The following is a 15,178-nucleotide window of genomic DNA, read 5'->3' as shown; positions in this document are numbered from 1 at the left end:
CAAGAAATAATGCTTCAGGTCACCCCAATGTCACAGACTTGATGTTAGTCCACAGATTTGCTGAGAATTCCCAGGTTTCAAAAATGAAGCGTGTAGCTCCTGTTTGTAGCATGCTATGGTTCAATAGGCGCCTTGATAACATCGATCAATGAATACAGCATGAGGTTACAAATAAGGACTTCACATAGCTGCTTTACTATACAGTGATAGGCACAATAATTTTATAGCATCTCCTAAACTATATTAGTAGTATGGAGGGACCCTACAAAAAGCAATAGGTGAACTATGTTCTAGTTGCCAACTGACTTTGTTATTTTACATTACAGGACTTGTAATTTGCAAAGACCCATCGATTGTACTCTCCTTGCCCAGCTTCACAGCTGCTATGGTCTCAAAAATTGGCAGCAGCAGTGACGTTGCATCATCAACACTGCAGCCAATCACTGAGCTCAGTGGCTCATGCCGCCTGCATCAGCAGATCCGCTGAGCTCAGTGATTGTTAATGCTACAGGCAAAGATATTCCCTACTTCCAGTATCTGCTCACCACTGCTGCTCTGGTCTCGAGTACTGGCTGCAGCAGTGATGTCACATCACCACTGCAGACAATCACTGAGCTCGTCTTGAGTTGGCAGATGTGCTGAGCTCAGTGATTGGCCACAGCAGTGATGTGACATCACTCCTACAGCTAAAACAGACTGTAGCAGCACAGTGGAGCCTTATTCTAGAAACAGAGCCACGTACGTCCATGGGAATTGCAGCTCAGTTCGATTGGAGTAAAATAGATCAGAACTGCAAAAAGATATACAACTTGTCGGACAGGTATAAAGCTGGCTCTAGAAGAGAGCAGATGTTTCCCAAATTTGGACAAGCCTTCCCAAACTTCAGAAGGTCCTGTGCATTAAAAAAAAACAAAAAAAACGCTAACAAATGTTTTTCAAAAAGTTTTTAAACCATAAAGAGAAATCTAGATATCTGTGCTCTGGAGGACTGCGGTGTCCATTCCTGCCAACCAATTTCAAAGACTACCTTAAAAATATATTATGGGCCATCACAGTAACCAAATTTCCCTTATCCTAAATAACAAGGTTGACTTCATCTTCAAATAGGGCATTACCAACTTTTAAGTCCTCTTCTCTCTACGCTGCCACAAACTCGGCATGATTATTATAGACGAAGATCCCGGAATTTTTTCTCCCAACTCTCCTTGTATTTGTCCCAGCTTAACTTCCTGTCCTCCTATATTGAGGCCAAAAGAACATGACATCTAGATTATATACCTCCTAATATCAGATGAATAGATATATTTTTTGAGGCTTCTTTCTATAGACTCTTAATAAAGCTCAGTTAATATTTTAACAAAACTGTCGAAACAAGTCAAAACATCTCTTGATGTTCTTGGGCGTCAACTCCTTGCTAGGAGTAGCATGGATTCCTACAACCAATTATTATCTAAGCCTGTTAAAATTAACACCACCTTTCCCTTGTGAAAAAAAAAACAGCATTGAAATGTATATTTTTCTACTCCCATCCAATGAAGACATTTCACTCTAACTACTCCAGGAAGACTTTTCCACCACCAAGGTCACGGCGACCTTGAAACCTCAAGCAGTTGGCATCTGAAGCTCAGGCCCGTCAGTAGCTTGTTACACAGACACAAATGTGATCGGTCACAGTTGGAAAGCCATGTGCTTGTACGGGATAAAATTTCGAGCCTTGCCGTATACAGTTACAAAAGCCCTATTGAGCGTAGTCTTCATTGACTAATTTTTTATGCAATGACAGTTCATTCAATATCCACCATTGTACGTCCTCTAGATCAGCTGCCCAGATAAAATGTAACCGAGCAGATGCCTCGAATGTAAATAAACTAATCTGAACGCGAGTCCGGCTTTTATAGGAGATGTAGTCAAAGTAAAAAAAGGCTGGGAAAAAAAAAATCTGATCTTTAAAGGGTCTTTGAAAGATTGTTCTTTGCCGAAAGCAACAAATGGTCCTGGACTGAACACTTGTATGCTAATTCCCAAGCTTGTGTGATCTAGCATTCAATAAGGTGAAAAGCAGAACTTCATCTACATAACACTTGTTCCGGAGCGTGACTTACACAAAAATATATACATGAATGCATGCAAATGTAAAAACTGCCCAAAGGCACAAAAATCCAGAAGGGTAAACCAGCAAAAAAACAAGTAGACTAAAAAGTGTTATTTTTAAGGTGCAATTACATGCAAAGACTATTTCATGAGAAAGAACTGAAGATAATATCACAAAAAGTGTGTAATACTGGTAAAAAAGTTTATGAAATGGGTGGCAGACCATCTACTGAATAGGACCAGGGATGGAAAGCAGATCAATTGGACTCTGTCCTTGCAGGCACATTTCAACTGTCCATTAGTGAGGCTCAACGCTTATCCCAATTTATATCTAGTACACAGGGTTTACAGGACGTTCATGCCTCTACAGAGAACTGGAGTTCACCCAGATGCCTCAAACATGGGTGGATACAGCAGATCTGCTGCATGTTTTGGAAGCCCGTGCCTTCGAGTTCATTCGAGAAAGCTTTACTGACCTCCTATATACACAGTTTTTCATGTTGATATTGACCCTGACCCTCTTGCTTGTCTACTAAGAATTGTAGACAATGCAGTGGAGGACGTTTCTGTCCTATCGCAGGACGGGTTGTCAATCAATATGCCGAGGAGTGATTACAGTGCACTAACTGTTTAGTTAGCAGTGACTAACAGCCCCGAAGACTGGAAATGAGCGGCTGCAGGGAAAATACAACTATTTTCTCCCTGTTACCACTGCTCCATGGAGCATTTCTCGAAAGGACAGGTTCCCCTTAATAAGCAGTTTAATTTATTTTCAAGAATTTTGATGAAAAGCAAGAGTCAGTCACATCACAACACAGCAGTGGAAATGGATCAGTTGGTTCCCGAAAAGTTGTGTGTTGCATCCAACCACGTGGACAAAGTTGCCATGTAGTGTGAAGCATACCACATGACTTTTTCGGTATCCCATGGTCTGTTATAAAAAGAGCCGTCTTTTAGGGTTATTTTCAGACACATGGGAAAGTGGTCATCATCCCTGCATTCCCTAAATTAACACATGCAACTCACAAAAGTATGGGACTCCCCATGTATAGCCGACACTAGCAGCTGCAACCTCTGACTTGTTCTCAGAATGGCAGGGAATTGAATCAAAGGCTAAAAGAAGAAAGAAACAACCTTCCCTTGGGGGAGAGAGGGGGAAAACACAATACCAGACACTCTCACACTTTACAAATACAACGAGGCCTTATTTTATTTTTCGCCCTCAACAAAAGAGCTATTGGCATTTTCTCCTGATTCTTTGCCGCATCCAGTAGAGCAGATGGCGTCCTGCGCTCTCCAAGTGCCGTTCTGCACACATGGGGGGGTGGGAGGAAGATCCGAACCAGCAGGGTGGATCCAACATCATATTATCTTGTCTGTGTGCATGGAATGTACTCAGGTTATGAATCATGAATGGAAAATGTGTTGAAACCTTCACAGGTTACTATTATTAGAAAGTACGTCACTGAGCACCGGGAATAACTGGGCTCCTAATAAATCAAATGACAAAACATTTGAAGGCAAAACAAGTCTCTAAATGAGGAGATCAGGGAACAAACACAATGTCAAACAGCTCCGAATCCAAAGAGCAATTTACCCAGAAATCGAAAAGTTCAAGACCTGACCGCTTATGTTAATGGGATGACCAGTATGGTTGATATTTTAGCTCCAGTTGGGACGGTTGCCTAGATTTTAACTTCTGTATTAGCAGGCAAAGTTGCCATTTTGGACTAAATTTTTAAAAAAACAAGGGTTGGAGGCCTGTAATGGAAGCCATAGATGGTCCCACATATCTAAGATGGCCCCACATTTCCAAGATGGCCCATTCTTTAGAAGACCAGGTGTAGAAAACCTTCCTGTAGTACATAGTGTAATCTAACGACTCCACATACGTTCACAGCTGAAACGTATAAACACCCTGTGAAATGCAGCAGTTTTCAAGGTCAGGACTGCCATCGCTGGCAGAAAACAAAACATACTTGGCCTGCAGGTTTCAGTTTTATCAAAAAATCACGGTGACCCAGAACAGGAGAGTCAAATTTACATGGAGAGAAAAGTCATAGGTTACCATTTAGAAAACTACAGCAGAATCAAACCTACTTTTGGATTCCTTGATTGACCTTAAAAATTTACAAAATACAGTAGGCAAAAGGCCATCACTGGACATCTCTGACCAACCATTCGAAATGGAGGGACATCCAACCCAATTGTGTTTTGTTAGTGAGCGCTGTGCCAGATAATTCAAGAAGCAGAAATCTGAAGGGGCTTTGAACGAAATGGACATAATGGGCACTTTTTCTAGAAAATGGCGGCCAGTTCTAAAGTCATGGATCCCAACAATGAAATTTTCCAATAGGATCTTTATTATATATTTGGCTGAATGTCCCTCAAATAAGAAAGAATACCACCCAAGCCAAAACGTATCATTCTATCTCAATGATCTCCCCAAATGATTTTATGCTTAAAAACAGTCAATGACTTCTGACCAAGTTGTCTCCAAACCCAACGGGGTTGATACATAATGCTTGGATTTATAGTCCGCTAACAGCATGTTAACCAGAAAGGAGATGGGAATCCCCAACATTTTGGAGCAGTCAGGCACAGTGTGGAATATCCATTTATTTCAGAGCTTGCCAAGAGTAAAGCAAGAAAAATGATGAAAACATCTGTGGGGTGGCAGGATGGGATAGAAGACAGGGACGCATTAATGAGAGATTTCAACCAGCCATGACTTACTGCCTTCGTACATATGGGAACTGGCAGATAAAGTTCAGGAAATCCATGGAAGTTCAGATCTTAATCCACTCTACTAACATGTGAATCCCATTATCCTCCATGGTTCATGGATAAAACAAAAGGACGTTGGTAAATGAGTAGTGCTCAGGATGGAAAACTCTTAAAAGAGCAGAATATGATTACAAAAAGGTCTCTCCCCCATAAAAGACTATACTCCTTTCCATGGAATATCTGGTTCTCATGATGGTGCCATGTCTAAAAACAAAAGCATGCATAGAATAGGCTATGAGAAGGAGGAACAAGAGATAAACCTATGGTTTCACATAGGCCTACAAGTAAACTATAATGATAGTTGCGTTAAATCAAAAACGTTTGGTCTCACACAACGCTGCCCCCCTCCTGTTAGCTTTTGGCCCATATTTTAGAACCAGTGGCCCCCACAAGGCTGGTTCTAATATTTTATATAGCAAGACCGCCACTACTCAAACCATCAAGTTTCCAATTAATTTAATGGTGTAAATGCATGAACAGTTACAAATTCTCCGCAAATTGTTAAAAATAAAAAATGATTCCTTGGCAGATAAACCTTCAAAAACAGCTAAAAAAAAAAAAAAAAAAGTTACACCTCAATTCTTCAGGAATATAATGAGATCCGAGAGATGTAAAACCTAAAGATTTTTTCGTTCTATTTTTTCGTTTCTGCCAAGGATGATAATCGGTAAAACAAGACCATCAAACACATCTTCCACCTTTCATTTCGAGACGCCGGTTGGAGTGGATAACGTCCCATCGCACGGAGCGGCGGGTACTGCCAGGCGCTGGCCACCACCATGCTGTTATTTAAATGACTTTCAAACTTTCTGTGGTTTACCACCCGGCGTTCTTTGCATCGATACAGCACAGCTCATGCCACTGAGCCATATGTAAACATTAGCTGGGAAATGTGTTTTAAAATATCAGCGGGGAGCAAAATCCATTTCTGTAGTTTGCAAACCAATTGTTTCAACTCCAGCGTGAGCCCTGAGAACTTAGCAGATGCCGGCTCGGTCATCAACACGTGCACACAAGCAGCAACGCTAATACTATGCTCACGCCACCAAACACATGCCGCTCGATATTCATTATTAGCATACTATACATACAAGTATGGAGTCCGACCTCATCCAGTGCTGTAATCATAATTCTGCAGGCTACTGAGATGATGTATCCCAGTACCTTTGATGTGCAATAGTTTTAGTCTCACTTATTGAGGAGAGCTTAGTTGCATTTTTTTTTCCCATGGAGCATTTCTTGGAAGTCTCCACACACCAGCTAGATTTCTTAAAAGGGAATCTGTCAGCAGGTTTTTATTCCATATTAATCAGAATGCAGCTCGATGTAGGTAGGCGTGATATGCTGATTCCAGCGATGTGTCACTTAATAGGTTTTGTGCTACTGTTTTAATAAAATCTGTGTTTTATCAGCAGATTATCACTACAGGACTAGATGTTTGGTGCCTCCTAGTCAACTTGCTCTGTATAACTCCGCCTCCACCACTGTGCATAAGCAGAAAGTGGCTAATCAGTGGTGTGGGCGGGATTATACAGAGCTCTGCTACATCTGCAGAGAAAACAGGGATTTTATCAAAAGGATATCAAGCAAAACAAGTGACACATTGCTGGAATCAGGGTCTCAGCCCCTACATTGGATTACATAGCAAAAACCTGAAGTCAAATTCTCTTTAAATGAGATCCAGCATCCTTACCAAAGAGGTATGTTGTCAAACTAGAGACTCAGTTTAACAGCAGAATTGTGAACATAACTTAGAATTTTATTGTATTCTTTTATGCATTTATTAAATGTGTATTATCTACAAAAGTGAAGGGAAACCTACACTTGGGTCTATTAAACCTGTGATAGATCAACCCCAGGAGCCAGGTGGCCAAAACAACCAGAAAATTACTGGTGGCGCTAAAAGGAGTTATTTTCTGATGAAGTCTATGATCCTTGGTCTAAGCACTTGCTGCCAGGTCAGTTAAAAAGTCACACTAGCTCTTGGGGTCATTTATCCAGAAGAGTATTTTCCTACGTAGTGAAAACGCAAAATTTTTTACCCAAAAGTGTCCACACCAAAACGCACAAGCCAATAACCATCTGCACAATTAGTGCTTTAGGACCTTTTAAACGCAAAGTGACCACGAGGAAATCTCATCCACTTTGCTTGAACTGTACAACCACGCGAGGTTTTCCCACACAAAGGGCCAAAGCAAATCTGCTATGTTTTTACAACATGTACCCATAAAGTCTTAATTTTTTTTCTCTCCAATTTAAGCCTGTTTCAGAGGGTGAAAAATGATCAGAAGATCCAGATCCCTTACTGTTCTACTGAACCAAAATTAGATCACCGAATGATGATCAAAATTTGAATTGGTAGAATCCTCGGGAATAAAGAGATTGACCAGGAGAAGAAAAACATGTCTCCGATCTTCCAAAACACAGTGGCATAGCCATCCCCCAGGCCAAATACAGGACTATAGATCCTTCTCTACTTCAATGCTGAGGCAGCTGCACTTCCAAACTCCTCATTGACAGACATGGTGCCATTTCTACAAAGTTAGTAGCCTGGAATCCCCTTTTTAGGTCGACATTTGGATATTTGTTGGAATAATTGGATCCTTACATTTGGAACCTTGTGTGTAGCAAAAAGTAACACCATTGGTTTTGTTGCACTTTGTGACATTGGCGATAATTAATAACCTACTCTATATGTCCTAAAACACTAAAACGAAAAAAGGAAAGTGATCGGAAGATCAACTCTGACTAAGGCACCAGGAGTAAGAAGTGAAATGTGATCTGATCCAGAAGGTCACCATCGTTATTTAAGGAAACAGTACTGGAAATCGCCTGTGTGATTAATACAAAGCTTCACTCATGAAACGATGATAAATGTCAAACCTCCTCCCCAACAATCACATGAATCTAGGTCACACCGGTGGTTTGTGTACAGAGGACGACACTTCCGTCATATGCGACTTTCAGACCCAGCCAATGAAACAGTATCTATCTCTTCATAGAGTACAATTCTTGTACAGAACCTACTCTTTATGCAGAAGATCTACTCAACGTAAGCTATACTTTATCTAAAAAAAAAATCCCCTCCATCTTAAAACCCGGCCATTTGTTTGCCCCTTTTACACCAGGTAGAAACTTTTTAAGCTGCTTTTTGACTTTGTTGCTAGTATTGTCCTTAGGATTGAGGAGGAGAACTTAGGGCGAAATTAGAGGGCCGAATAAATTGGAGCGAGATCAGAACGTTGGTCACTGAGTGGCTGGCGGCTCTCCCGACCAGGGCTTGAAAAATTCATGTATTTCTATGTTATTGTCCCACTTGTGTAAGAACGGGAGAGCTACTGGCCAGTCCATGCACTTGGTTACGATCTTGCTCTGATTTATACGGTCGTTTCACTGCACCTTGACGATAAAGTGTATATGAGCTAAGCAAAAAGGCCTCCTGTGACTTGGTCCATCTCCTCTTCCTGGTCCTTGTAGAAGAAATGCCAAACAGGGTTCAAATGCTTAGGGCATGTTCACACCTAGCGTTTTGCAGCATTTTTTAAAAAAAAAAAAAAACAAGCATAATCAATGAGTTTTCTGGAGGGAAGGGGGTGTTTCTGAGCATATTTTGAGACCTGTTGCTGCGTAGAGGCAAAAAAAATGCATGTTCATTCTTTCAAATGAATGGGTGAAGAACGCAAGTAAAAATAAAAAAAATGCACGTATTGTATGCAGTCTTTCCTACCAGCGTTGCAGAGAAAAAAAAAAGCTTCAAAAATGCAAAATGTGAATATACCCATACTGGTATTTACCAAGTTATTTGTGATGATGAAAGGTGGAGCCGTGCTAATTTTCCGAACACCCATATAGAAGGGGTTAGAACAAATATAATTTGGGACCGTCTACTCCATTGGATATATACCTACTCATGACAGGAGGTCCAAGTGTACTGCAAGTACTCAGAATATAAGTTGTGTATATGAAAAGGCCCAATTAGATGAGTTGATAATGGGCAAACAAAATTTTTGGCCAGCGTAAAATGTCGGCGATCACCTGACGAATGAGCAAAACTCAAGATCGTGGGCCAATCCAATCATTTTTATCAGAAGCACATCGCCTTTATTGAGAACGATCCTTCTGCTAGATTCAGTTTTCATCATCCTGGGTAAACAGGCCAGCAAACAAAGTTAGAAGGAACAAGCCAAAATCAGGCAGTCTTAAAAGGCCTTGGGAGTCTTAGAAATTTCCCCCTAACTGAAATGTGACCATGGTTTCCGATCGCTTACCTTCTTTTTCAGATGAGCTCGCTCGTCTTCCTTTGCAGATTTGCTATTTTTCCCAGATTTGGAGAGTTTCTGCTCTCCAGATTGCTTTATAGTAATTTTAATCTCTGGGGGGCAAATGTAGTTCTCCAGGTTTTTCGGAGGCTTCTTTGCCCTCTTGGTAGTCTGAATCTTAAGTTTTAGACTTCCCTCGGTAAAATTGGCCTCCTTGATGGAAAACTCTTGTTCTTCCAAACCATCTCCTGTCACCCATTTCTCGCTATCCGCGTTGGAGTTCGAATCCACATCTCTGCCGGATACTAGTTCATCCTCTTCTTCTGGTTCCATAGACTCTCCATTTCCAGGTCCAGTCTTAGTGGCCCCAGAGGCTGGCTTTAAGGTGTTGTCTCCACCAGTAGAGCCAGAGGTCGATGTCTTCACAGAAGAAACAGATGGCAGGAAGTCTGTCTCACAACATCGTTGTCGGCTACTGCTACTTCCGTTTTCACGTTGCTCCATGGCAAATCCAACAATCCACTAACTTTTGAGCAAAGTATATTGGAGTTGGACTGGCAACACAGTCTATAGAAGTAGCAGGGTTTAAAGGTTTGCCTTAGAGAGTCCAAAATCAGCAATGGTGAGAGAGAACTGGAAATCTGAAAAAAAGAAGCGGAAACCAGTTTAAAGAACAGAAATCTAATATTTCACTTTAGACGATATCAAAAGGAAAATTTCATAGCTAAAATCTACTCATCATTTCCAATTTTAATTCTCCTTTAAATTTTTTTAATTACCCACAAGGTGAAAACTACCAATAGACATTCTGATCAAAGCTAGGATCTTATTTATGGGCCTTGCCTGGTAATTTCTGTATTTGACAGCCGTGTTGCAAGGTCAAACTTCGTCCTACAATTTCCCAAGCCTACCCATTGTTCAGGAAAGTGGCTAAAGCATATTCTGCGTAACAAGATCTCGCATAATACAATCTCTAAAACAATGTGAAGGGGTTCTCTCATCAGAGGCCAACCTTTCCAAAATGCCACCACAGAAGACACATCTACACCCAAAGCAAAAACAACCAATTGGGTCAAGGAAGTGGACAGCCAAGCCTTTCCGCTGAAGTTGCTAATGCAGGAGAAATATATGGTAGCCATCTATATAGTACACAATGGCAACATGGGGCCACCAGAATAGAAGCCGTTCATACAGATTTTCATGATTTAGGGTTCCCAAAACACTGAGCTAAAAATTGAGGTACAAACGGGACAACTACAGCTAACGGGCACCGTAATAGTGAGGATCTGGTGTGATTGCAAGATGACTGAGTAATTAAAATGTTGTTATTCCCATGTAGGACATCGCATTTTAAAGGGGCTTTCAGGGACTTTATCCCTAGGGTCGATCATCAATGTCCATTTTGTGGGCGTTTGAGACCCGACACCACCGCAAATTAGCTGTTCCCAGCGTCGGCAGCAGCCAAATCCGCTAAGTTATGGAGCTGCATAACACAGCTCTGTCGACTGTATAGTGGCCACAACCAAGTACTACATACCTGCCCTTATTCAAATCAATGGGGGCCGATTTTCAGTATCAGGCTATGGCCACTATTCCATTGAAGGAGCGGTGGAGCTTTGTAACTGAGCAGTTCCGGTTGCCGACGACACCGGGAACAGCTGATCAGCAGAAGTGCCAGGTGTCGTACCCCGACTGATCAGATAACGCCTCTAAGCTCCAAAATGTATTATCCTCATATTTGAAAAAAGTTTCGTTACTGGATTTTTCAGTCCAAGTACAGAAATTTTCATGAGTAGGGGGAAAGTGAAGTAGAGAGGATCAAACAGGGAAAGTCCCATACTCTGTCTGTTGGAACACATGCAGGTTACTATTCTTGCCAAGCAGTTAAAACTTGGCACTGAAACAGCACTGCAGCATAATGATTGGGAGAGAAGGAATTAAAAGAAAATAAATGGGCAGCACGGTGGCTCAGTGGTTAGCACTGTTCCTTTGTGCTGGGGTCCTGGATTCAAATCCCATCAACATTTGCAAGGAGTTTGTATGTTCTCCGTGGGTTTCCTCCCACACTCCAAAGACATCCTGATAGGGAATTTAGATTGTGAGCCCCAATGAGGACAGTGCTGATCATGTCTGTAAAAGGCTGTGGAATTAATGACGTTATATAAGCTACCGCCACCACCACCGTATATTACAATAATTCTGAAATTTGCAATGGATGATAATCAAATAGTGATGAGCGAACCGATTTGATTAAAATCGAAAGTCAAAAGATTTTGAAAAATCAATATACCCAACAAATTTAAACAATTTGCTATTTGGTTCATGTGAAATTTAAAATGTTAATGTTTCGGATTTTTTTTTTTTTTCAACAATGCAGAAGATTGTATCAGCCAGAGAAGATTCACATGACATCAGGAACGAAAGGACAGGCTTCCCCATAATACTTTATCACATGGTATAGTAAAGTAAATCAGGAGGGACTATTAAAGCCTGAATAAAAGCAGAGGCAGGGAATGCAGCAGCCATTTTGGGACGAATCTGGATAGTGTGAGGACGTCACAGCCTACAGTTTAGCAATAGAGATATGGAGAAAAAGGCACACACTGGCGAAGTAAAACATCACAGATATCATATCTGCACAATTCATTGTATCAAAAAGTAGGGGGGGGGGGGGGGATGGTGGAAAAAAAATATACTTTAAAAAAATAAAAAAAAAAAGTCAAATAACTAAGGACACCTGCCAAGTCAAACAATGGAGAACTTTAGCAAAGGAATCTTGACCCGACCAGGTTAAAAACCACATTCCAAGGAGGACACGGCTGAAAGATTCCATCATGTCCGACATTTCAAATGAGACCTTCAAATTACTATTAAACATTAGTAGTTTCCTAACATGTGTATTCGCTAATCTCTAATATATCATTGAGCTCCTTGTACTGATAAGTCCGTGGAGTTTGTACAAGTTATAAGCACCAGGGTCTGACTCCGCCAAGTACACAGATGTGCGGAAGTCGGAGGGTGTGCCGACGAGCCAACCTCTTTACGTTATATCAAGTGTCTGAACAGACAAACATTTCCTAGAAATTGGTTTTCTATGGTTTCTCTGATCTGTCGCTTTAGAGGTGGGAACCTGCTAGTCGATGTTATCGCTGCATATAAATTACTATCACTGAATAGGAGACGTAGAAACAAAGTCAACAAAGAAGAAATTTAGATGCATGTAAACGGGGCCCCAGACAAGGTTACTAATAAATGGAGATTACAGGTGGATATCTCTTAAAGGGAGTCCGTTACCAGATTTTGGCCACCTAATCACAGAGAAGCATATTGTAGAGACCGAGATCCTGATTCTAGCGATGTATCACTTACTTGGCTGCTTGCTGTAGTTTTTATAAAACCACTGTTAGAGGACTAGAAAACCTGCTGCTAGGTAGTCCTCCATAGTCATGAACTCTGTATAACCCCGCCCCCACCACTGATTGGCAGTTCTGTGTACACTGCATATGGGCAGAAAGCTGGCAATCTGGGTGTGGGCGGGGATATACAGATCTCCCATATCGGTAAACTGGCAGATCTGCAGCAGATAAAACAGGGATTTTATTAAAACTGCAGCAAGCAGCCCAGTAAGTGATACATCACTAGGATCAGAGTCTATGCCTCTAAATTAAGCTGCTGTCAGCTTGCATAGAAAAAAAACAAACCTGGTGATAGAAAACCAGCAAGGCTAAGAATTTAAACTTTTGGATAATTCAAAGATTGTCCAAAGTTAGAAAAACATGGCTGCTTCTTTGTGGGAAAAACAGTGCTATACCCATCCACACACTGCATCCGTTATTGTGACTCAGCTTTATTTAGGTAAATGGGGCTTAGAAGCAATATTACTCACAATCTGTGGATAGACGTTACATGCTCAGTGCCCATAGTCTGCCACTGTTCTCGGCAGCACAAGTCGTGTTTACACAGAACAATATACTGTCGAGAATGACGAGATTTTGTGCAGCACAAAAAATCATTCCATCCGATGAATGGGAGTTCCGGGTGATCGGCAGCCTCTTTAGAGATTCTAATTTGGGATGAGAGGATCCATGGAAGTTCAGGTTCGGGTACCCGACCTTTATGCCATAGTTCGATTTGGGTACCAGAACTGTACCCGAACTTGAACCCTATTGAAAACAATTGATACCTAAACTTTGGGTCTGGAAAAGGAAAAATCTCTCTCTGCAATGGACTTACCCTGGAACCCCAAACATTACAATGGACTTCCGTGGAAATCCTGTGTTTGGTGTTTAGCACCGGACACTAACTGTTCGGTACGAAAGCCGAACTTTGAAGCTCGGGTTCGCTCATCTCTAATTATAATGAAACGAGTGTTCCTTGTCATTACCTAGAAATAAAAATTGTGGATCACTCACTAATTGCTGGAGGGTCGGCTACCAAAACCTCCACAATCCCCAAAAAGGGCCTCTGCAGAGCTCTGTCTGCCCATGAACTGAGAGGAGGAGCACAGGCTTGACTTCAAATTGGATTCTGCAAAGCCATGGTCTGATGAATCGTTGGGGGGGGGTCTCAGCAACAGCTGGGGGTCTAAGTATGCAGATCCCCAGCAATCAGTAAATTATCACCCATCTTTGTAATTGAGGATGACTTACAAGTATCCGAAAATCCCTTTAATAATTTCCACCCATCAGGAGCAATAATAGAACCGTTGTGTTCTTTAGCTACAATAACTTGTTTTCTTTTGTGATAGTCATACAGTATTAAATATTAAGGACAGATTTATACATCGATTGGTAATACCAAGGGGCGGACATATATTGGTGCAAGCTGTGCAGTTGCAGAGGTCCAAGTAAGGAGGCCACATCCACCTCCAAAACAGCTTCTGTCATAGGCAGAACTATTAGACAGATGAAGGCCCTTTACAGTCCATGTCCGCCCAAGCAGGGGGGCACATATTTATTTAACAGTTGATAAGTCAGGTTAGTATTGTGCCTGATATAAGCTATGAAGGTTTTTTTTTTTCTATTAATTTTTGGAAACTAGATTCTGCCTCTGCTCAGTAATGTCTCAGGTTCACTAGTTGAGCAGTAGCCTAAAGTCACTTTTTTTTCTAACAGGTGCTACATAAATCACTTCCCTCTTATAGCCCAGACATGGGAGGAACATGTTTCGTTTGGCCGGCACAGCAGACATCATCACTGGCGTACTCCTCGTTAATGTAGGCTGATACACACACATTAATGTTGGGAATGTGGCTCCTTAGACATTAGTCTACAGTCAAAAATTAATGAGCTCACAAATGTTAAAGGGAATCTTCCCGGAGAAGTGACCATCATGGTAGAACGACTGGCCAGGAGAACAGAAAATTTATGCAACCACATTTGCATAAGGAGCCGGCCTATAAAGAGCTCCACTGGGGGATACAAGATCCCTACTACTCCAGGAGAGATGATTATGTATACTATTGTACCATATTGAGTTTCCAACCTACTGCCCGATAACCCATATCTACATCATCTTCCAGATGTCCTCAAGAACAAGTGTCTAATCACCATTGGTGATTCCTCCACCACTCATCTTTTGGGGCCATCTTTGTTTTACTGCTAGTAGAAATATTTTTTACGAGATATGTAAAAAGTCATTAGGTCCACAATGAAACCAGGCTTTGATCGCATAACAGGCACCTACAGCATCTGGCCAGATTGGCTCTTGTAGAAGCCAACCACAGACAGCTTTGGAGGTGGTCATTTTTTGGTTTGGCTCTTAAGGGAGACTTTCAGAATATGGAATCTTACAGGTAATGTTCCATGGGAAAAACATCCAAATTAGCTCCGAGGAGGATAAGTAATCTCACTAATGCCATCTACGGGAGGCAGCGAACCTGTGAAAACATTGCCAATAAGAATACTAGGCTGATTTCTGATGAGAAACAGTTTCTCCAAAGCTTCATCAAGAGCATCTCATGCAACTAACCCAATCCTGGTCTACACTGTTGAGTGGGGGGGGGATTGAGAGTACGTTGAAACAGCTGACTGTAAATGGTT

General features: G+C 41.5%; 1 protein-coding gene across 1 annotated transcript in view; it reads right to left on the bottom strand.

The window, feature by feature from the left end:
- Positions 1-15,178, bottom strand: part of SETBP1 (SET binding protein 1) — a 187,166-nt gene that overhangs the window by 148,770 nt on the left and 23,218 nt on the right. The window contains exon 2 of the mRNA XM_073680450.1: positions 9,147-9,778. Coding sequence (XP_073536551.1) covers positions 9,147-9,641 — 495 coding nt within the window. The 5' untranslated portion in view covers positions 9,642-9,778. The remainder of the gene's footprint in view (positions 1-9,146; positions 9,779-15,178) is intronic.

Source organism: Phyllobates terribilis, unplaced genomic scaffold, assembly GCF_046119375.1.
Source record: "Phyllobates terribilis strain yellow unplaced genomic scaffold, ASM4611937v1 Scaffold_1__5_contigs__length_1240528914, whole genome shotgun sequence".
Classification (NCBI taxonomy): Eukaryota; Metazoa; Chordata; class Amphibia; order Anura; family Dendrobatidae; genus Phyllobates; species Phyllobates terribilis.
This window is presented reverse-complemented; position numbering and strand designations above follow the sequence as displayed.